Raw genomic sequence first — 23,317 nt, 5'->3', positions numbered from 1 at the left:
TTCCTCTGCTTCTGATGTCAACAGCATAGAAGTGCCTCCTGGTGCACTCAGTAATGATTGCCCCTGAGCAGATGCCTCAGGATCACTGGTTTCCCATGGTAAAACAGGGGGTGGGAGGGGAGACAAGGGCCTAAATTGAGGTATTGGAGAATCAGGTGCAAGAAAATTCAGCTCATTTACTGACGTTGCTGATTCAGGTGATGAGGCCCTACTCTCTGTCAATAATATTGCTGTATCAGTCACACATTCAGGTGAAGATGATCTATCATGAACTAAGCTATTACGTTCACAAATGGTTTCAGATGTGGATTGTGATTTATATCTGGATGCTTCAATTTTGGATGTAGACTGCAGGGAGACCACAACTTTATCTTCAGGTTCATTCTGTCTGAATGACAGTGTTTCCTCAAAAGTTGAGTCATGTGACAACTCAACATTGCCAGCTGAGCTCATGAATTTAGGTTTTTGAGATATAAAACCTGCAATGGTAGAACTGACATCAGAAGAACCTGCTGGTTCTTGTGTGGTTATATTCTGGGTTTGATCTTGGTTGTCACTGGATCTGACATCAAAGTCACCTGAAATTGTGGTCTGGTAACTACCAATGTCACACTCAGAGTTTGAAACATCTTCATTTAACTTTGCATCTCTGGCAGCTCCCTCAGCTTCACCTTTCTGGACTCCAGCTTGAATTGCGTCTTCAGGGGATGCATTCATAGGCTTTACAGACACATCCTCATTATCTGAATTTCTCAGCTCAACATCATATCCATACAGGACTTTATACAGTCGACGTGAAACTTCATCCATGTGTCTTGAAGCAATTTGTTTGGTCTGCGTGGGCTCTGTCATTGAGGTGACAGAAACAGTAGGAGCCCCAGATGTAGGCTGAGTAGACTGACACATTTGCTCACTTGTTGATCCTTGATCCTTTCCAGAGAACTCATTGTTTTCCCTAAGCTCTATAGACAGTTTCTTGAAGTCTTGCTCAGCTTGTTCACACTCAATCAAGCTATCTTCAAAATCGGTCATAGAGAGTGGTCGGCTCTCGCATACCCCTGTGCGAGAGCTATTGGATGACTCTCGCCAAGGCAAGGGTGACAAATAATGATCGTATAGAGAATGGGTATTTTGTAGACACTCCAAGCTCCACTCCTCTCCCCCCTCTGCCCCCTCAAATCCAGCAACCCCCTCATCATCAGATGGTTCAACAGCAGGGTAAGGAGGTAAGGTAATCCGGGCACCTGACTTGGGTGCCCCTTTGTACACAGGGTCAATCACATGGGATCGGAGGTTGTAGGGAGAGGTGCAGTACAATGTGAAGAGAGGACTTACTTGTTTAAAACTGCCTGTGTGTACCAAGTCTGTCACTTCCTCATATATTCTCTGTGATGAGCTGCAAAAAAAGAGCATTTCAGTAGTGATTAAAAAAGGAGTAGACGTTGATAGCAGCAGTCTCATAACCCTAACCCTATTATAAAAGATATAAAGATATAATATATAAATATTTTATATATATATATATATATATATATATATATATATATATATATATATATATATATATATATATATATATATTAAGATATAATAGATATAATATATAAAATAGATATAATATATAAAAAAGACATAATAAAAAATTTAATTCATTCCACAAAATACAAACTTAAGCTAGAAAGACTTAAGCCTTCAGCTATCAGGCTCCTCTCCTGTGGAACCAGCTCCCAGTGTGGGTTCGGGAGGCAGACCCCCTCTCTACCTTTAAGATCAGGCTTAAAATTGACCTGTTTAGTAAAGCTTATAGTTAGAGTTGGCTCGGGTATGTCCTGACCCATCCCTTAGTTACGCTGCTATAGAGCTAGACTGCTGGGGGATTCCCATGATTCACTGGGCTCTCTCTCTCTCCCTCTCTCTCTCGATTACTTTATGCCATTAACTTTGTATTTTTTTCTCTCCCGTAGTTTGTGCTTCTCCTCTCTCTCCCTCTCTCTGTCCTCATTCTGCAGGTCTCTCTGCCTCTGGAGCAGCAGGATCCAGATCCACCAATACTCATCATTACTATTAACCACTGTTACCTGTCATCATTATTGATAACACCATTACCTACACAGCTGTTCCTGGTCTTTCTCTCTCTCTTTTCTCCTCTCTCCTCCCCCCTCCCCCACTTTTTTATCTCCTCCTAAACCCAACCGGTCAAGGCAGACGGCCGCCCACCCTGAGCCCGGTTCTGTTGGAGGTTTCTTCCTGTTAAAAGGGAGTTTTTCCTCCCCCCTGTCGCCAAGCGCTTGCTCTTTGTGGGAACTGTTGGGTTTTTCTCTGTAACAAAGTAAGGTCTTGACCTTACCCTGTAAAGTGCCTTGAGATAATGTATATTATGATTTGGCGCTATACAAATAAAATTGAATTGAATTGAATTGAATTAAGCAGGACTGATTAGACAGTATGTGCAATAAGTCCAACAAAAATCTAAAAAGGCACCCTGTCTTGATGCCAGGAATCTGTGTCAAATGTAGTAAGAAGGAGTAAAAAATTAGAAATGCTCCACAACAATAAGCTTCTAAATGGACCCATGGTGGCATTTGGGGGCAAATTTCTGTGCAATGTGCTACAGTAAATAGCTAGTATTTAGCTCTATAGCCTGCAAACTAAAGTTAGCAGTGCACTTTTTCTCTGATGGCTATTCTTTAGCTCATTCAGCAAGAAAATATGCAATGCAATATATGTACATCCCTGTATATAACAGAAACAGCATGAAAGCTAATGTGTGGTCACATGGATTGAACTTTCTGGAATACTTACTATGTTGTCTCCATCTCTTTTTGTAGTTTCTCTTTCTGGGCATTTCTAAGAAGGCCAGTTGCTGTGGAGTCTGCCTCTGATCGTCCTGTCATGTCGTGCAGTGATGACAAACTGGAGGACAGGTCCTCTGCTGACACCATGGGGACCTCTTGTCCTGAGCCTGGACTCCTACGTGTGGGCTCCATGCGCCTGCCTGGCCTGGGGCTATCAATATCTTCATGAAGGGCAGAGAAACCTGACAATGGATAAAGTGCAAGCATTTAGCACAGGAAGAGTTGGCATACATAACTGAATTGTAAAGGAAAACAATCAATTAGAACATTATATGTAGACATAACAATAACCATCATCAACCAACAACAGTCTGCCTCAAGTTAGAATTGGCTTGTGTACCTTCACTATGGTCCAGTGCTATGGTCCGCTCAATTTCTGCATAGGTATGTGATGATGTCTCCTCCTGAGTGGACTTGATTATCTTGGTTTCAATGAGGTGAACGATGTCCATTCGGTTAATCTTTGTTAGTCTTTTGATCAGTGTCATTTCTGTTGAAACAGAAAACAGACTTAAAAGTTCCACTTGAAATTTTAACAAGACCTTCTACTTTGTATTTGTTTCAAAAGCAACAATTCTGAGAAATATGCGCACTATTAATCACTAACCTGTGGCATGCTTTCCCTCACCCTCTGCCCAGAGTTTCAAAAGGGCATGGCTTTGGTCTTGAAGTGAGTTGGGATTTTCTGTCCTAATCAGGTTGATCCTCTCCTCACTGAAGTCCAGTTCTCGTGCCAATTCTGTAGAGAAAAAAGATTTTATGATAATTATGACGATCTGAAGATAAATTATCTGAAATACTGTTTCTCGATAACCTCCCAAAAATTAAGTAATAATGCATATTTTTGAGTTTTATAGTTTGATCACTGCTAAGAAGGTGTGTCTCACCCGTCCAGCTGAAGCCCAGGTGGTCAGCTATAATGGCCAACCGTTGCTCATTTTTCTCTGCTTCATCATGTGGGTCTACTGCAAATACCACCAGACAGCCATAAGCGGTCAGAGCCGCGAGGTATACCAGATCAAGTCACATTCACAAACGATATCCAAAAAATATCTTCACTGGCTTTCTTATTTTTGTACCACTTACTGTTTGTTTAATTCTAAAATCAAATAAAGAAATTGTAACCTAGGAAAAGTAAATAATATGCCTTTAAAGAATAGCTGTGATAGATGATGAAGTGACACTATGACCAAGAAACATACATTTCAGTCATTAGAAAATTACTGACAGTACATGTGATTGTTCAAATAATTATTTACACTTCAATCTTTAAAAGTTTTAGTCACTAAGTTGTTTTTGCAAGTTCCATAAAGCCTTTAAGTCAATCTTGAGATTTCTGCACACATAGAAGGAAAGAGACGTCATTACAGACACAAACACAGCTCAAGCAACACAGCCACATTGATTCTTTAACTACAACGGGACTTACTACAAGAGACAGAGAGGCAGCACCTTTACAGCTAGTGTACTAATGAGGCAGAAGAGATAGAGAATAGCCCCTTAAACTGGGGGGATACCTTGACTTTGGACTTTATCATCTGGGATTCGCTGCATCTGTGTCTCAACAGGGTCGTCCCACAGTGGTCTAATGGGAAAGATGTCTCCTGAGGGAGGGAACTGCATCTCAGGAAAAGTTTCTTTTTCTATGATTGACGGATCAATGAGACTGCTCTCATCATCTGAGTTTCCAGCTGCAGCCTCTTGTTCTTTCTCTGTCTCTGCCTGTGCCAACCTTGCCACAAGTTTTGCTGCTTCATCGCTTATCTCTTCAAAGAACTCAATGGACTTTTTACGTGGCTCACTTTTCTCTTTAGTAGTTGCTGGTGAATGAGATGACTGACCACTTTTGCCCCGCACTGGCAATCTGGATTGGAAGCCTTTGGATTTTGCTGACTCAGCAGTCAAGGGACGACTCTGGTCTTTTTTAGAAGATGGCCTAGTAGACTCCCCCTCACAGAAGCTCTTGGCTTTGAAAGATGGTGTCTTGGTTTTGACATCCACAGAGGGACCTGCATCTGTCTCAGATTTTCTCCTTGTATCCTTTTTTACAGGGACTTTAAGCTTTTTGTCCTGGGTAGATTCAACACGTTTGACAGTGGACTCAGGCTTGACAGTGCTAGCCTTGATGGGAATTCTAGATTTAGACTCAAATGTGAAGGAGGCCTCTTTTTTAACAGTGGTAGAAGAGGAAGTTGCATGAGATGGAGAGTAAATTGTAGATTTACCACCACCTTGAGAAGCAGACTTAGCTTGTGTTTTGACTGGAGTCTTTTTAATGCTACTGGAAGCACTTTGTTTAGACTTGCCTGTTGGTTTGGGGGCTTCTATCACTGACTGTGGTTCTTCTGGAGAGGAATCAGAGGACTCTTGGCCCTGCTCAGAGTAAACAGATCTAGTGACTGTAGTTTCTGCTGTCTGTACATTTGTTATCATTTCATCAGGACAACTTGTGTCTAAATCTAAGGATCCTTCATCTACATTTTTGTTTGTTTTAGTCTCTAGACCTTCAGGGGATGTCTGATCCTTCTTTGTAGGTTTGGCTGAAGCCGAAATGCCCATTTTAGGGATTTTAGATTTGGAGGCATCTGCCTTAGAGGCTGGCTGATCACCTTCGGGTGGGGACTGAGGCTGTGAATCAGTTGTTTCCTTTGATTTCTCATCTTCCTCAGTCTTAACTTCTAGTGTTAGATTGAGACCAACTTCAGGTTCTGCTGTTGCTCCCCTACCTTCTTGCCTGGCCTCTTCTAAAAGAGGCTCCTCTAAAGGCTGTTCACTTATCTGGAAAAAGGCAAAGCCACCCCCCTCTTCCTCATATCTCCTCTTAGTCATGTCAATAGCACCACTTCGGGTCATCTCAAAGAGCTTTCCTTCTTGGAACAGAAAAGGGTTGGGTTCACTGGTAGGAGTGCTCTCTTCTGTTGGTGTTCTACCAGGTGTTGTGTCTGGAGTTGCTTGCAGAGACTGACGGTCCACCACCAGATTCAGTATCTTCTGTTCCTCCTCCTTGACACGAGCTGCAAAAGTGGCATCATCCTCCCGCATGGCAGACCATGAGTCAGTGTCTACCTTTGCAGTGACACCTTTTGACTCCGTTCTGGGAGGTTCCAATCCCTCATCATCCTCCTCTGTGTCATCGTAGATACAGACCTCTGGTTTGAACATTTCCTTTGTTTGATCTGTGGCAACAGTTGCACCGAGTCCAGCCTCTGGTGCTGCTGTATGCCCCCTATGATCTCCTTTCACTTCATCTGTAACATTGCTACCTGGTTTTAGTGTGACACCTAACTCTTGACCATCTTTATCATCTCCTTTGTTTTCCCTTGACTTCCTTAAGCACTCTTCCTTTTGCTCATCAGTCCTGTTTTCGGTGTCTGATGTTACAGGAGCCTTTTTTGCACTACTGTCTTTATCAGTGTTTACAGATGGTGACATTTTTTGTTCCTTTGCAGTATCCAGTTTGGATTTTGAATGATGCTGGTCTGAGACAGAGTAAGGTCCCTCTGAAGTGACACTGGTTGTTGTTGTGTTCTTGACCTCTTTGCTGTAGGGTCCATCATGCAAACCTGCTGAAAAAGGAAAGGGAGGTTGTACTTTAATATGGGGATCAACAAAAAGAGCTACCTTTGAATCTTCTGTGGGTCTATTGAGCCCATATTCACTTTGCACAAGCTCTTCACTTGTGGGCTCTAATGTTTCATAGCTGTCATCCCCTATTTTGGCATCTGCTGAGGGAAACAAATCTTTTCTACAGTTCTTTTTGCTCTTCGCTTCTTGTTCCATTTCATCAAATGTTTTTATTTTGGCTGCCATCTTAAACATTTCCTCCTCTGGAGTGATTTTTGTCTTAGCTCCATAGCTGTCTGATGTATCCTCTTCTTCTGGGTCTTCAGGGATGACAGCCGGTTTGTATGGAACAGAGAGGAATGTATGGTCAGGGAGTTTGGGGTTTACCTCATAACTTACCTCTTCAGAACTAGGAGTATCAGGGGAGAGGGGACTCTTACCGGAACTTGTCATCTGAGATGTCTGCTCACAACTGTCATCATCAGCACTAGCCTCATGGTCTCGAAGCAGCCTACCACGCAAAGCATCATAAGGGAGTTCGGTAGCTTTGGAGGGCTCTGGATGGCTAGAGAGTTTACTAGGAGGGTGTGGGGTTGATGGGAAGAAAGGGTGGCTTTTTTGCTCTACAGGGCTGCTCTCTAAGGAGTCATGGGGGGGTGATTCCTTGGTTGGGCTAGGTTCAATAGAGTCTGGGGACTTATGGGAGGAATTTTCTTCCATGAGAGGACTACCCTCTAGAGAGTCTCTGTGGCTTATTGTCAAAGAGTCATCAGCTAATGGACTGAGAGCATCTGAGTCTTGTTTTAAAGGCAGCTCTAAGCTTTCATGATGTTGAGAAGAGGATCTAGAGGCTGGAGATCCAACTAAAGACAATGCTAGCTGACAATCGGGGCTCTCATCATCACTAAGAAACGTTTCTACAGTCTCTGAAATTCTCTTTGTAAGCTTTTGGAGTTTAGATGGCTTAGACTCACTCCTCTTAACAGATATAGACTCACTTGTAGTGTGGTCATCTGCAGCCTCGCTGGAAGAGACAGGGAGGGTCATTTCGGTAGATAGTTGATCACCAGTGGCCCCTACACCAGGGTCTCCAGATTTCTCAGTGTCTTTAGTTTCTTTTTTGACTCTTGTGGTAGCTGGTACTGAAGTTGTAGAGGTCTGCTGTCCAGTTTTGGGAGAAAGACATAGACTTTCAGGACTTGTGCCTGGAGTGGCTAAACCCTCATGTTTGTAGCTGTCCTCAGAGCTAAGATGAGGGGTTCCATCTCCAGAACTAGCACTTAGTGAGTCTGCCACACCCTCATGTTTTAAGCTGTCAGAGCTGTCATCAAGGCCACCATTTCCAAAGTCTACAGTTTCAGTCAGCTCTGAATGAGCAGCAGCAATTGCCTTGGTTTCTTTCCCTCTGTCTTGAGGAGTAGTCTCTGTCTTGCGAGGATTGGAATCCAAAGATACTTCCCGCTCTTGAGAAACACGTGAGGTTATTGCTTTGGTCATGGATTTTGACGGCACAGTTTCTGATTTTGTGGTTTTCTCAGATCTTGACGTAGTAGATGTTTTGAGCTCAAACAACCCAGACTTTCTCTTTGAGGGGTCCTGTCCCGTTTGGAATGCTTGCATCAGTTCTTTAACTGACATGGTCTCCTCAAGTTTTTCAGATTCAGCTTTAGGAGATTTAGGGGGGCCCTGTTTTGTTTTAGGGCTTTCTTTGGCTTTCGGAGAAGGTTTGCTCATAACAGGCAATTGCGAAGGCTTGCTTCCAGTGAACTTTTTGCTCTTTTGCTCTGCCTCTACTTTCTGTTGTAAAGCTTTGACTTTGTCCTTTATTGACCCAATGGGAGTTTCTTCAACCAATGGGGATACAGGTGATGCGGGAACAGGGGCTGCAGGCACACTCAGAAGAGCACCCGCCTCTGTTGATTCCTCTGCCTGACCCTGGTCCTTCCCCTTCCTTCTGACTGGCTTTTTAACATCACCAGCAGTGGTTTTGTCATGCACTTTGGTTGGAGTGGTTGGTTTTGCACCTTTGCGTAGTACAACATCAGTGAATCTTTCTTGGCCGGCTGGCTCTTTTTTAACTTTTACTTTGGAGGTTACTGGTGCATCCAGGAGGTATTCTTTAAGGTCACCACTGTCCTTTATGGCTTTAGGTCTGGGAGCCCCTCTATTAGCTCTACTTTCACGTAAGACAGGCTCTTGAATTTCTAAAGCTGCCATCTTTTTGGCCTCCTCTATCTCACAATCTGAGAGGAGAACCCACTCCTCTGACATTCTAGCTGCTTTTTCTGCCTCCTCGCTCTCATATGTTCCACTCCTCAGTATCTCACTGACTTTCTCTAGGTCCTCTTTGACTTTCTCTAAGTCCTTTTCCATTATTTCTAATGGTTCTCCAGAAATGTCCTCAGTCCCTTTCTCTAGACCACATCCATCTAAGGAAGGGGATTTCTCTGTGGAGTCTGCAGTCAAGATGGCAGTCATTTTGATCAAATCTTGTTTCATCTCTGACACGTCGGATAGGAGGTCTGGCTCTCGCATCAGCTCTGATTTCAGGACTGATGTCTCCGTCTCTTCATCTTCCATATGGAAGAAGAACAAGTAAGGAGTAAAGAAAATCAAAAATTTAAATGAAAGGAGACAGACATTGGAGAATGTGGTCAGGACAAGGTTGGAGCATAGTGCAGGGATCATAGGACAACAAATTCACAATGGGTTCTATATCAGGGCATCTGAGGAATTGGACTCTGAAGGCTAAATAATATTGATGGGAAAGGATATGAGCAGGAAATAACTTGCTTATACACTCAGCGCATCCACACTCACAAGACAAAACCATAAAACAAAACTAACATACAAAGAAAAACCTGAGCAAAACCAGCTGACAAAGACACTGAGACATACAATGGAAAACTGACAACGAAAGAAAACAGAGAAACAACATCAAAACATCTCAAGACTGCTTGGATGTATGACAAAGTCAATGTGATGAGAGGCAAAATGGCTTGAAAACAACTTAGGATGCTAGTTATCTACTAAAGAAAGCCAGTGATAACTTATACAACATATAATGATTTACCATGCTTTTCACTCTAGAACAAAGTAGATAATTTATTTTCACACAAAGGAGGATCTCAGGAATACTAGAAAGGGTCATCTTGCAGGGAGGGACAATATTTTAATTTCCGTTGCCCTCCAGTCTGCCTTTTGTCTTACTAAACATTTGAAATATAACTGAAATGAAAAATGAAACAACACAAAAAACACATTCCATAAAACCATAAGCAAATGATGCTGTGAGGGGACATTCAAAAGTCAAAGCGCACTGACAAAATAACAACTGAACTCTCATTAACAAGCAAATACGTATTATTATACAGACACACAAGCACACTCAAACACATGTATGTATGGCAAGTTATTTCCATGCAAAGCAAAGGGAAGTGCTAATGGAAAGGTCCTAGTGAGGAGTAAATGGAGTCAGTGAAAAGTTTAGAGCAGCTTTAAATCCAGTTAACATGGATAAAAGATGCTCATGATCAAGAGCTGCTTGTTAATACGTCCCCATTCAATAATGTGGTGAGGTTTTGATTCATTTACACTATCTATGTCTTCTGAAAACACATGGAACTTTAATCATTGTGTCATTTTCACCCTGCAACATGAACAAGGCAAGGAGGGTGTAGAGTATGTGAGGAGGCTGACTAGTTTTGCTTTCCCATTACACTAGAGAACAACAGCTGGAGGAATACTAATGGGCTGGCCTCTATTTTCTTGGAACTGGGATGAGTGCAATCACCAACAGCAAGTTTCAGGAACTGAGTCTAAGTGCCCATGGGCAGGACCCACAAATTTTTCGAATTTGGGCGACTGGAGTTGTAAGCACAACTCTGGACAGCAGATGGAGTCCAGGTGTGCTTCAGTGATGACATATCACATCAGTTCCTCTCTCCCCCCTCTGTAAAGGTTGATGGCACTCCCTTCCTGCTGCTACCTCAATATGATGGCGACTGTTATTTAACTAACTGCATGGGAGTGGAACTCATACATCCCACAAAGAAAATGTGATTGGTAGTAGTGTCTAACTGATCTTACCCATACTGAGTCTGCCTTAATGCCAGGGTATATGTGAAACTACAAAATGTTTTTTTTTGTTTTGACTCTGGTCAGTGTACAGCCAAATTGCACCTTGTGATGCGACTTGTAACACCACAGTGTTGTATCACTCCATCCACCTCAATACAAGTGGGTTTGTTTGGAGCCACTAAAGTTCAAGCACAAATGCTATTTTCAGAATTGTGACACGTTAGGCTTTTAGGCCAGCAAAAAATTTGAGGCCACTGTCATATAAACATCACCACAGTATGAATAAGTTTAATTTTCATGTACATACATAGATGGCTGTATTTAAGTCTTTCTCCATAGATTCGATCTCAAATTGTGAAGGGGGAGGACATTAAGGCAGGTGTGAGATCAGAAAAAAAGTAAAGTCAAAAGGGAAATTAAGCCTCAGGAGAAAGGTAACATTGCCATGGGAAGGTGCAGGTGAGGCCGTTTGGTTTGTGAGACAAGACAAAAATACATGAAGCTTAAAGGGCTTTGATGAGATGTTAAGCTAATGGTAAAGCTGGATATGTCAGTGTATCAGTCTAGTCATTCTTCTGTACATTTAGTCTTGCATGTATCACCCATACATTATCAGTGTTATTGCTGTTTCAGCTTAATTAATAAAGACGGACAGTATGATTATAGATAGTGACTATTTTAGTAAATGTTATAGCAAAAGGTAAACAGGAAAAGAATTCTTACATTTCTCTAGCGTTCTGCTGGTCTGGAAAAAAAGAATATGGAAAATCACAGTTAGTCTTTTATCATCAGCTGCATGTACCAAATATTTTAAAACTACTACTATTACAGTACAACTGCTACTTTAGGAAGAACACACGAGGACACATGTCACACAACAGCAAAAATGAGCTCATTAGTAGAAGAAGGAGGGGGAAGCGGTGGCTACCTTTACCTCTTCCTCTTGCTCTTGGTCTGAATCGGACTCCTTTTGGAAGCAAGAAGCAGCGAGAAGCAGAAAGATGTACAGATAGAAACAACAGCAACATTAAAGGGAGAAAAAAGACAGGGGGGCAATGTATGGTTACCATAGCAACAAAGACAACAGGTCAGTGTGATTTCAGGGAAAGCCAACGTGCTCTATAAAGCTAATGAGTTCGAATAAAAGAATCTTCATCTTGTTAGCCTGAAATAAACTCAGATTGTAGCATTTTAAATCCAATGTATTTTGTTTTTCCCTGGTCTGATTTAGGCCTTGAAGTTGGTTCACTGGGGAGAAAAGTAAAGTAAATTTCACAGTAAAGAAGTAAATATAAAGCAATAATGTTGGCTGCACTTAGCAGTAGAAGAGTTACTTTGGATGGCAAACATATATATGAGAATCAAGAATTTATACTTTTGAATAAGAAAATAATTGGGCTTACTCTTTGGAATAATGTAGTGAGTGAGAAGAAGAAGATTAGTTTGTATTACAGAGGTACAGGGCAAATAGGCTTAAGATCGCAGTATGTGCTGCTTACAAACAACCGGAGCAATTAATGAGTCTATGTCTTACTTAAAAGAACTAACAAGATTGGCCACAGAAAGGCTCCTCTGTTGTTGAGTGTAGTATTCTCACCTTGCAATACGATGGGAGGGTGATGTTGAGATTGCATATGGCATTTTGGGCGAGTGACCTGTAGTTCCTGGGTTCTTTCATAAAGGACAGACGGCCACATGGCTCCTGAGTGTTGTCTCGAATCTGCAACAGCCAAGCAGTTAAAATCTGTATCATATGCAACAGATAAATATTCAGAAGAATCTGCAGTTGCATAAAAGTCATGTGTCCTTGTTTCTGTGTAAAATAAATGAATAAGGGATGGTGCTCACTTTGATGAAGAGTGCTAGTCTGTTCTCCTTAAAGGCAAAGAAGCTGAAGAGATGATGCTGGCCACTTTTGGTGAGGGGAACAAGGTTTCCAAAGCAGTCTGCATAGATAGGTTTGCCTTCAAGGACCTGAGAAAAATAACAACAGCTAAATGACAACATACAACCAACAACAACACTCAGCTGTCATTCCTTTTTTTATTTAAACCCTGTTTCTCTTTTTAGCTCTCTACAGTGCTGCACCCATTTCACTAGAACCCTTGTCCAGTCACCACTTAGCTTAGCAGCCGATCTGCTTTCATCAAATAAAACCTACTGAAAAGTGATGAAAAAGAAGTGAACATTTCTTTTCACTGCTTCGCAGATGATAGTCATTTCTACCTCCCCCTTAACTCCCACAATCAGGCCGATCTAACTCAGTATTAACAACTGGTTGGCTCATCATTTTCTTCATTTAAATGAGGTCAAGACAGAGATGCAATTCTGTGGTCCCACAGATCATACCACTGCTACTGCCCAGAACCTCAGTCACATTCTTGCCTACATCAGACCACATGCAGCGAACGTCGATGTTACATAATGGCGATCTAAGTTTCACCAGGCAGGTAAATTTCATTGTCAAGTCCAACTTCTTCAAATTCAGGACCACCTTCATAATCAGGCATTTAACATCACCATACCTAGATTAATGCAATTTTACACTAAGCTGTGTATTTAGCCGTTTCTACCAAGCCTTCTCCAATGGATGAGCTCTGGTTAGAGACATTTCTCCTCCACTCTCCTGTCTCACCTCTACGTCTCGGCTGCGGGCCACCTCAGTGAAGTTCTCCTGCTGCTCCAGCGTTTTATCGATCTTGTCATCAGTCATGCAGAAGCAGCGCAGGCGGGCCTCAATGGGGTCGTGGGTCTTGGCAAAGATGACGAACTTGGCCATGTAAGGGACGCAGATGATCTCCCGGTACACCTGAGTAGAGAAGTTGACAGATTCCTGGACTTGCCGACAGTCTATGAGCCAGAACCTTGAAATCAGAAGAGTATCAGAGAGAAACGGTCAAGTTATGCTGCTACATCTGAGCCACTTTAAAACATGAAAATAAATATACAGTAAATATACTTAAACAAATTAGTTTTGTGTTACCTAGCAGACACATTGGTGGTAAAGGAGACGCAGTCATTAATGAATGTTAATGGCGTGGTTCCTGTTATATCCTCCCATTGGGCTGGTGTTGTTCCACCTGTAAATGGACACAAACACAAGATTGATATATTAGAATGTGAACTTGTGTCTTTAGTTGATCTATATAAAGATTGTGTATTCTCTAACCAGTGATACTACAGAGCAGTCGTAAGGTGGGTGTGTCTCCTCCAAAACCATTTAGGACTGGGTCAGAGTTGCTCTTGGGGACAGGGATGGTCATGGTGATGGGTTTATGGAACTTCCTCCTGCGAGGCTCAAGAGTGACAATGGGGCTGAAGGTGGCCTTGTTCCCCAGGATCTTCCTGACAACATCTGTGTTCACTGGTTGGGCCTAGAAGAGTTAAAGAGTGTATAAAACAACCTTACTTTACATTACCACTACAGAGGGTTATTGTCTGAACTGAGGTCCTGCATTGAAATGTTGGCTGCAGTGAAAATGTGGCAGCACGAGTACTGACAGGAACTAGGAAACGAGATCACATCTCTCCTGTGTTAGCCTCTCTGCATTGGCTCCCTGTAAAATCCAGGATAGAATTTAAAATCCTCCTCCTCACCTACAAAGCCATTCATGGTCAGGCACCATCGTACCTTGGAGAGCTTATAGTTCCCTATTTTCCCAATAGGACACTTCGCTCTCTAAATGCAGGTCAACTTGTAGTTCCCAGAGTTTGTAAGAGTAGAATGGGGGGCAGAGCCTTCAGCTATCAGGCTCCTCTCCTGTGGAACCAGCTCCCAGTGTGGGTTCGGGAGGCAGACACCCTCTCTACCTTTAAGATCAGGCTTAAAACTGTCCTGTTTAGTAAAGCTTATAGTTAGGGCTGCCTCGGGTATGTCCTGACCCATCCCTTAGTTATGCTGCTATAGAGCTAGACTGCTGGGGGATTCCCATGATTCACTGGGCGCTCTCTCTCTATTTCTGTCTCTCTCCCTCTCTCTCTCTCGATGACTTTATGCCATTAACTTTGTATTTTTTTCTCTCCCGTAGTTTGTGCTTCTCCTCTCTCTCCCTCTCTCTGTCCTCATTCTGCAGGTCTCTCTGCCTCTGGAGCAGCAGGATCCAGATCCACCACTACTCATCATTACTATTAACCACTGTTACCTGTCATTATTATTGATAACACCATTACCTACACAGCTGTTACTGGTCTCTCTCTTTCTCTTCTCTCCTCTCTCCTCCCCCCACCCCCTCTTTTTTATCTTCTCCTAAACCCAACCGGTCGAGGCAGACCCCCCCACCCTGAGCCCGGTTCTGTTGGAGGTTTCTTCCTGTTAAAAGGGAGTTTTTCCTCCCCCCTGTTGCCAAGCGCTTGCTCTTTGTGGGAACTGTTGGGTTTATTCTGTAACAAAGTAAGGTCTTGACCTTACCCTGTAAAGTGCCTTGAGATAATGTATATTATGATTTGGCGCTATACAAATAAAATTGAATTGAATTGAATTGAATTGAACTTTGTAGCAGGACTGTCAAAAAATTGTAGACAAGCTCTGAAATACAACAGCCACCTCAAACATACACAGTACATCTTACCCACATGGCTCACATTCATACATATGGTAGTGCATTGTCCAAACTTATATTCCTTACCGCAGAAAACAGCCTGGACCTTCACCTTAAGAAATACAATTTTTCTGATGGATCCAGCCCCACACCTCCTACATAACATTTCGAATTCCTGTCTGCTGCCAAGAAACTTTTCAGCTACAATGATAAACGTGACAATTGGTTCATGTAATAGTGGCTTTGAAAGACTTTTTACTCAAACTAGCAATGTTTTTCATCAATATTTTTATACATGCTAGCCATGTGCATTTGTGAGTTTGGTGGGTCGGTCAGTCGGCTTGTCAGTCAGTCAGTCCCCCACTTTTATCAGGAGTGAAACAGCTCAACAATTATTAGTGGGATTGCAAATTAAATTTTATACAGATATTCATGATCCCCAGAGGATGAATCCTGATGACTTTGAGCATCCCCTTAAGGTACTTTAATAAAGATTACCTGATTATTCATCATCATCACTTCCACATAGGAAACCTACTTTTTAATGTTGGATGACTTAACATGCAAACTCTAAATTTTGAGAATAGCCTGAAAACTTTTTAAACAACTTCTCACAAGAATTTGAAATAGTTTACTATCATAAGAAAAATACAACAAAAAAGTACATGTCAATTACCTGCAGTCCGACCCTGATCCTCTTGGTGAGGGCCCCTTCAGGAAAAACTGCTTGGACTTGGGGCACAACAGTGCTGCTCAGGATACCTCCCTCAGGACCAATCAGATTACTGTCCTGCTTGATGCGTGACACCACTGCAAAGTATTGTGGAAAATCTCTGGTGATGATACGGCAAATGCGCTTCCTTTCCAGCTCCTCCGGGGTGTCCAACTCTAGAGGAGGGAAGCAAAGGACAGCTGTCAGGGACACCAACATTTCTTTTGTCCAACTCATGGTGCAGTCTACTCAAACACTACTGACCCTCATCCATGCCATTGAGTATCTGGTTGAGCTCCTCCTGGGTGTGCTCACAGTGATGCTCCTTCCAGCTCTCTCCTGTCTCACTCCTCAGTATCACCAGCTCCCGCTCTTTCCCCCGCAGGGCAGCAAAGTGGGGGATCTCCACGATCACAGGACTGAAGGATCAGAGGGCAGGTAGTGTGAGCCAGTGAGTCCAAATGTAATGGAAGATAACAGTGTGTGTATGAGTGACTGTGACAGGGCTGTGGTACTTGAGATTTGAAACATTTTCAAACTTGGTCAAAACTATTGGTCAGTGTTGATTTTGACATTTTTGACTCCGCATTGTTCATCTTTGTTTCTATTTCTGTCAGCACTACAAAGAATAGCTGGGATATTTGGTCTTCATGAAGTCTGGATGATAATACTTAGACTATGTGAAGTACAGCCACACTTGTGACCTGGTTGCTAAAGGTGTCTGACACCCAGGAGTTGGGTCTTTTTCATCTTCTCACCTTTTTGCGTGTGCTAGCTTTAGCCTTCGTTTCTCACTGACCATGCCAGTAGCCTTGTAACTGACTGGTTGGACCTACATGTCAGTCATCCACAGTGTATTGGCTATTGTGCTGAAGTTGGTCAGGTCGCAGCTTCCATTGAAACTACTTAATTCATTCATTCAAACCCGGCTGGACTGACAATGATACTGTAACAAAAAACACAAGCTTTAAGTGCCACATCACCCAGCGCTGCTTTAGCTAATCAAGTATGAGCAAGTGCACATCTCAGGTGTATTAACTAGTAGTGTGCACCGTGTAGTGTTGTAAATTCTTCTCAATGTTCCTCAATGTTAACATTGAGGAAAGTTAACAGGTTTGTACACTGAGCTGCTTATCTTGATGACTCACTGCATGTAAAAAAAATTCTCATGAAGGACAAGTTAAAAAAAGGTCACATTGGAAAGTAGAAATAGAAGCTGGGCATTTAAGGCATATTTTCACAGATGTTTCAAACATACACGTGGAGGGCAAAGAAGTGGATTATTCTATAGGATTTAAAAAGTTTCTAGAGGTGTTTCTATCTTTTCGCTCTCTGTCAGTATTTTCTCAGCCTGTAACTATCTACAGGCATGAATCAGCCCACATAAAGAAAGTGTTTTTGTGGATTGTCTATATTATATACCTAAGTTTTAAAGTGTCACATTAACACTTACCTGATATGCATAATCACAACAAGCTAGCTACAACACATATCTATAGGAAGCGTGCTACATTAAGTACAATCCAACATGGGACAAACACAGCTATTAAAGGACTGCTGATCTTTTCAAGTGATATTTAGATGGTTCTTTGGCCTGACAGTACATGATGTTGGTAAGAAGAATTTCAATATATAGAATTTATATAATGTGGTTCTGTCTGTAGGCATTATTTTTGTTTTTTTTTTTTTGTCCCAAAATGGTGAAAAAAAGTGCGGAGCATGTTTAAGATTTGTATTTGGCTTTTCAACTATAATTTTCCAGCTAAAATCTAAAATAATTTTTGCATATTTTTACATACTTTTTGTGATTGACACGAAGTTACAACATAATTTGAGGAAATTAGCCTGTTGATCAAGTTAACATTAACATGACAGGAAGAAAAAACAAAACCAATCATCAAACCAATTAGTTTCCTTACTACCTACAGGCCACATAACCATTTAAATTTCACAAAAAACGAAAAAAAAAAAAACCCAAAAAACAGAAGAGCACTATCAAGAAAACAGGAAGCATGAATACACATCCACAGAAATGGAAAAGGCTAAGCAGAAAAGATAAAAAAAAAAAAAAAAAAGAATGTCTAGACGGTAATAAGTACCAGGTGAGGTGGGGTCCAAGACAATAGCATAAGCATGACAACACAATATTGTATGGACAAAGTAACATGAGATGGAAGGGTGTTAAAGGGGAAACACTGACACCGGCATCCATGAATTGTTTCATATGCACAACCATTGATTTTTATTTCCACCCTACCCAAGGAATTTTGTCCCCGGTGGGCCGAGCTGGAGGATTCTGCTAACCAAACTCTCTCCCTCATTAAGAGGTGGAGGGGCACTCGGGAGGTGAAGTTTACTGTATGATCAACCAAGTGTCCATATGCAGCATAAGGAAGAAAAAGCACACACAATATTTTGGTTGGGTTCAGAATAGAAACTGTGGCGACTGATGTTCATGTTTGAATGAAATTATAACAATTTGTAGTTGCATGTCTATGGAGAACAAAAGCGTCCAAAATTAAATTTAAGAAAATCTAAAACAAAAAAAAAATGGATGTATGGATGTTTCACAGTTTCCTTTAATATCATATCATTTTCTCTATTTTTTACTGACTTATTAATTTCAGAAAGTATTTTTAATCTAATTAATTTTGAACACATTGGGCCTCTAAATGTGTTTTTGAAGGCCTGAAAGGCCATTTTTGCTGTCACAAATATATGGCAGTTTTGGTGTTACCACGCTCATGCCACACAACAAACAAAAAGTTACCATTCATAACAGGCACAATCATTTGAGGCAAAGTGAGGCATAATTTTTTTTAACTGTAGAGTTTATGGATTGTGGAGTAAAATACTCCTCAGAGATATCATCATCATATAATAACAAGAGCAATATTTCTCAGTAGTTTTGATCACAGATACCCTCTGTCATATCAGTGATACACACACACACACACACACATATATATATGTGTGTGTGTGTGTGTGTGTGTGTGTGTGTGTGTGTGTGTGTGTGTGTGTGTGTGTGTGTGTGCGTGTGAGTGTATACTGTACATTCTCCAACATTACCAGCAGAGGGCAGAATTTGAGGCAACATATCAAATCAATCATGGTGCATTATACTGGAGGTGAAGTTAATTAGAAAGGCTTTTGCATTACAGGTTGGGGATACGGTTAAAAAGAGTTAGACTGCAGCTGTTATGAAAGAAAACAGGGCATGCTGAAGAGCAAAGATTAACAGATCCCTGGCGCTGGGAGAAAGCAAGAGCAGATACAGAAACAGTTTTAGTAAGGCAGAGGCAGGGAGAAATTAATCTGAAAGAAAAAGGGCAGCAAGTTGTAAGCTTCTTATTAAACATGATACAAATCAATCAACAGCCTGTAAGTAGAGGTAGTGGTAACTCTTCTTCCCCTCTTAATAAAGATTTCCCTTACACTGGATGTGCATCTTTAACAGATATGAACACTTTTTGAATTCAATTTTTTTAAATTTAACTTCAAATGTAATTGGCATAAAATATCCGGAACTATGTAAAAATGTGTAAAAAGTGAAAAAGGTATTGGTATCAGTGCACTCATTTTTCATAACTACCACTAACTAGTACTGACATTATGCTACATCGTCATTGTCTTCATGCAGTATCAATGTGTTCACCTGCTGGTGACAGCATGCTTGATATTTTGCACTTTTTTTGCTACTCTTCCACATTTACTAACTTCAAAGGCCATTCAGATCATCCATTGTGATGATGAATGAATATCTAGAGCCTTACCCGAGGAACTGGGCTCCTGAGGGCCCCACCTCAATGAGCCTGCTGGCCAGGCCTTCACCCTCAACCATTGGAGGCATGGTGGCGAGACGGTGCCTCTTCACCAGCCGGCACGTCACCCGTGTGGGTGCACTGCACTTCCTGGGCGGGATGATGATACGCAGGCCGTTGTGCCGACAACCACGCATGGCTCCACCCCTGGCATCCACCATGAAGCTGACCAGGAAGCTGGGATGGCACAGGAAGTATTTCCACAAATTAAACTTACATATCATTATGCCCATTAAGTGATGAGAATGTAGACACCAAAGCTACTTGGTAGGTTGTAAAAAAAAAACCCTGAAAAAAGTGTCTGAGGTGGTTACTAACCCAAACTTACATACACATACTGCTAATGTAAATGTTTTGTGTTGCTGAGTTAGAAGCTTTACATGTTTTAAATTAGAAAGAACTAAAAAGGCTGAGATTGAAAGTTGATCTTTGGTTCTGGAAAAAATGCTGACACATTAATCTTCACTCAAGGTGCATGTTCTCAGTTGTTCTGGAGCTTTATACCACAAATTAACAGCAGTTCAGTGGAGACTGTTTTGTTAACTGCTGTTTCTAAGGTCCAAGAATGTACTGTCCAGCTCAGCTTTTAAGCCAACAGGGAAACTAGAGTAACAGCTTCACTCAGACTAGTAAAATTCATGAATCATAATTGCTGTGTGAAGCTTGAGTAATGGCTAAAATGTGTTTTGTGAGGTCACACTGACCTTGAACTTTAACCTTTGTTCACCAGAATCTATTTAGTTCATCCTTGAGTCCAAGTGGACATTTGTGCCAAATTTGAACATGTTCCATTGAGGTGTTACTGAGATATCGTTTCTACAAGAATGGGATGGTCGGACAACCCGACTCCAGCTCTGGGTGTCGCTGGTGTGGAGACATAAAAAAGTGCTCCGAAATAAGAAATCTATGATCATCTACGGTTCCATGACAACTAAGAAAATGACACCTGCTAATGAAGACCATATCACATACTTGAAAGCTCCAAAAAAGGCAAGGAGGTTATTTTGTACACTATAAAGGAATACTTTTTTTTTACCTCTGGCCCTCTATCTTGGTGTCTGTTTTCTCAACACTGAACGGACAAGACAAGTGACAGTCTCTTCAAACTGCATCTGCAACTGCATTTTAAAAATTTTATTTTAGAGCTTCAGACTCTTTGACATCACTCCCCATGCAAAGTGGAAAATACTGTATGCACATGAATCTCACATCTGAATGAGGAGGGGGTATGGGTGTGATGAGGCTACATCTATTAATGTGATTGTGCCTGTGTAGTGGCTTCAATAAAGCAAACACACCAATGATTACAACACATAAAAGTGACAAAAAACACTGGTTATTGAAGTCAGCAAAAGACCCAGTAAAACTGTTAGAGACAGAGACTGCTGTCCTCCGCTGCAGGGTCACTCTGGTTCTGTTCACTGTGATGAGAAAATAACTATCAGAATAACTTTTCTGAGTAACTGTTTATCAGTCAGGCTATACTCTGCTGACTGTCCTGTAATTTGTACAATAATATACTGAATCTTTAATTCAATGCCAAAGTACTCTTCAGACTAAAATGGAACACTGGTAGGTATGTTAGTAGAAACACACAATTCACAGTTTCAGATTCACAGACAAATTAAAGGAAAAACCTGAGAAATGTGTGGAGAAACAGGATGACATCACCCCCATACACAGGGTATGAGGGGTCACTGAATAGTGATGAGTGTGACAATGATGTGAATCATATGGTATGTCCTTCACAGGCACCAGATCTCAACCCAACTTAACACCTATGGGAGGTTCTGGAGTAATGTTAGACAGCGCGCTCCACCACTACCATCAAAAACCACATGAGGGAATATCTTTAGAAGAATGGTGTTCATCCTCCAGAGTTCTGAGACTTAGAGAATCAATGACAAGGAGCACTGAAGCTGCGGCTGTGGCAGCAATTGGTGAAACAACATCTTACTAAGCCACTTAAATGTTAGTTTTTCCTTTAATGCGTCATTGTCCGTTAATCACATTGAGACCTGGTGAACCAGATGGCGAGATATTCAGGGCTGTGTTGGTTAAGGACAGTGACATACACAAACACCTCTCCACCAGGAGAGCACACTGTGAGGGGAGGAAGAGAATGATGAAGATGGGGAGGAGTATGTAATCAAGGTGCAGAAGGTCACCTGCTGTGGTCTCCATGTTCATGGCACGGAGAGGAATGGCTAAAAACAACAACCACATCAGACAGAAAGGAATCAAAAGTCAACCAGAAACAGCTGAGAGGAAGAGGAGCCCAGAGAGAGCAGAGAAGACTGAGCAGTTACACATTCCACCAGCACTGACATCATGAACTTTAAACTGCAGTTGCTGCTTATGTCCAATTCAAATTGAAATCAGCATTTATACTGCTTTGATCAGATAGGTTTAGCAAGAATCAAGAAAAAACATTTTTGCAAAATTTACTTAATTACACAGAAATTTCACTGATTTCACTTCAGTAAAGATAGAAAATAAGAGATGTTTCCCTTTGTTAGTTAAAGCAATAGTTCAACGTTTTGAATTCACTGTCTTTCCTCGAGTGAGATGAGCAGATTGATATCAATGACTGTGTGCAGTCATTAATATCAACTGTATATAAACTGTGATTAGGCTAGTTTAGAGTAAAGACTGAATACAGCTAGCCTAGCAACATCTCTAAAGCTCACTGATGACCTAGATGTATATGTTTTTAACCTGTACTCAATCAGAGATGTAAAAATGATCATTAAACTACTATTTCTTGACAAACAACAGTTCAATTTACAACATGAAACATACTAGCAGCTCTGCTATCAGGACATTGATAAATAGTGGATTAATTTTTTATAAATATTCGTGAATTTTTTGTCCTTCAGTAAATTAATGTCTGCACATTTCATCCTCTGCCCACATATTTCAAAATGTAAGAGTGTGACATTTTAATTATTTGGTTTTTAACCATATTGTTTTGTTGTGACCCATAGTTTTCTCCAGTCTGACTGTACCTACCCAGAGTGGATGGGGCTAGAAGATAAAACCACATTGTCCAGGTTCTCTGTTCCCCAGCTCAGTCTGTATGAATCCCTCTCATTCTCCCTCGCAAGTGATGAAACCTGGAGCCAAACAAATACCCACTTATTATAGATAAACCAGTGATTGCTGTCTGTAGAAACCATAACTGAGGATAATGACTTTTAATAATTTTTTACCAAATAGATGAAGATTCTTAGTCATTTAGGTAAAGTCCTACATCAGAGGCAGTTGAAGAAACTTCTCGAATTAACCATCAGGTTCCATTAGTTCCACTGACTGTGGTGAAATCCTAAACCTGTGTGTGTCATTCACAGCTTCAGTTGATTCAAATCAACTATTTTGTAAGTGTCGTTGCAAAGACTGTGTTACAAACTTGGGATGTGTAGGTCTACTGAAAGATGCCACGTTGCATTATGCACATTGTATATTTGTATATATACATTGTGGCCTCTGCTGCTTTGACTTTGTGTTTCTTGCAAGTCCCTCATATTTATGGAAGTTCCATGGAAATCTACGGAAGCCCTGAAAAGCAAGTGAAAACGTTTTTTTTTTTCATCTGTAAAACAACCACTAAAAAGCTAGGCTTTTCTTTTTCTTCTTCTTCTTCTCTTCCTCCTTCTTCTTCTTGCTTCTTGGATGCTGTTTATACAGATGGAAAAAAAAAACTTGGTCCTGGCAAAAAAAAATATAATTCACTTGCCTCTCAGGGCT

General features: G+C 41.3%; 1 protein-coding gene across 1 annotated transcript in view; it reads right to left on the bottom strand.

The window, feature by feature from the left end:
• The window catches only part of ank2b (ankyrin 2b, neuronal), a 204,049-nt gene that overhangs the window by 20,497 nt on the left and 160,235 nt on the right, over window positions 1-23,317 (bottom strand). Inside the window, exons 28-46 of the mRNA XM_071478279.1 lie at window positions 22,583-22,686; window positions 21,739-21,777; window positions 19,523-19,747; window positions 18,007-18,105; window positions 16,014-16,168; window positions 15,714-15,925; window positions 13,669-13,873; window positions 13,483-13,579; window positions 13,135-13,363; window positions 12,348-12,473; window positions 12,097-12,219; window positions 11,434-11,466; window positions 11,223-11,244; window positions 4,373-8,992; window positions 3,743-3,820; window positions 3,463-3,594; window positions 3,196-3,345; window positions 2,803-3,037; window positions 1,336-1,396 (exon numbers count right to left, since the gene is read on the bottom strand). Of these exons, the coding sequence (XP_071334380.1) occupies window positions 1,336-1,396; window positions 2,803-3,037; window positions 3,196-3,345; window positions 3,463-3,594; window positions 3,743-3,820; window positions 4,373-8,992; window positions 11,223-11,244; window positions 11,434-11,466; window positions 12,097-12,219; window positions 12,348-12,473; window positions 13,135-13,363; window positions 13,483-13,579; window positions 13,669-13,873; window positions 15,714-15,925; window positions 16,014-16,168; window positions 18,007-18,105; window positions 19,523-19,747; window positions 21,739-21,777; window positions 22,583-22,686 (6,945 nt within the window). The remainder of the gene's footprint in view (window positions 1-1,335; window positions 1,397-2,802; window positions 3,038-3,195; window positions 3,346-3,462; window positions 3,595-3,742; window positions 3,821-4,372; window positions 8,993-11,222; window positions 11,245-11,433; window positions 11,467-12,096; window positions 12,220-12,347; window positions 12,474-13,134; window positions 13,364-13,482; window positions 13,580-13,668; window positions 13,874-15,713; window positions 15,926-16,013; window positions 16,169-18,006; window positions 18,106-19,522; window positions 19,748-21,738; window positions 21,778-22,582; window positions 22,687-23,317) is intronic.

This window comes from Trachinotus anak, unplaced genomic scaffold (genome assembly GCF_046630095.1).
Source record: "Trachinotus anak isolate AG129_WGS33_773 ecotype Australia unplaced genomic scaffold, CSIRO_AGI_Tana_v1 ptg000005l, whole genome shotgun sequence".
Classification (NCBI taxonomy): Eukaryota; Metazoa; Chordata; class Actinopteri; order Carangiformes; family Carangidae; genus Trachinotus; species Trachinotus anak.
This window is presented reverse-complemented; position numbering and strand designations above follow the sequence as displayed.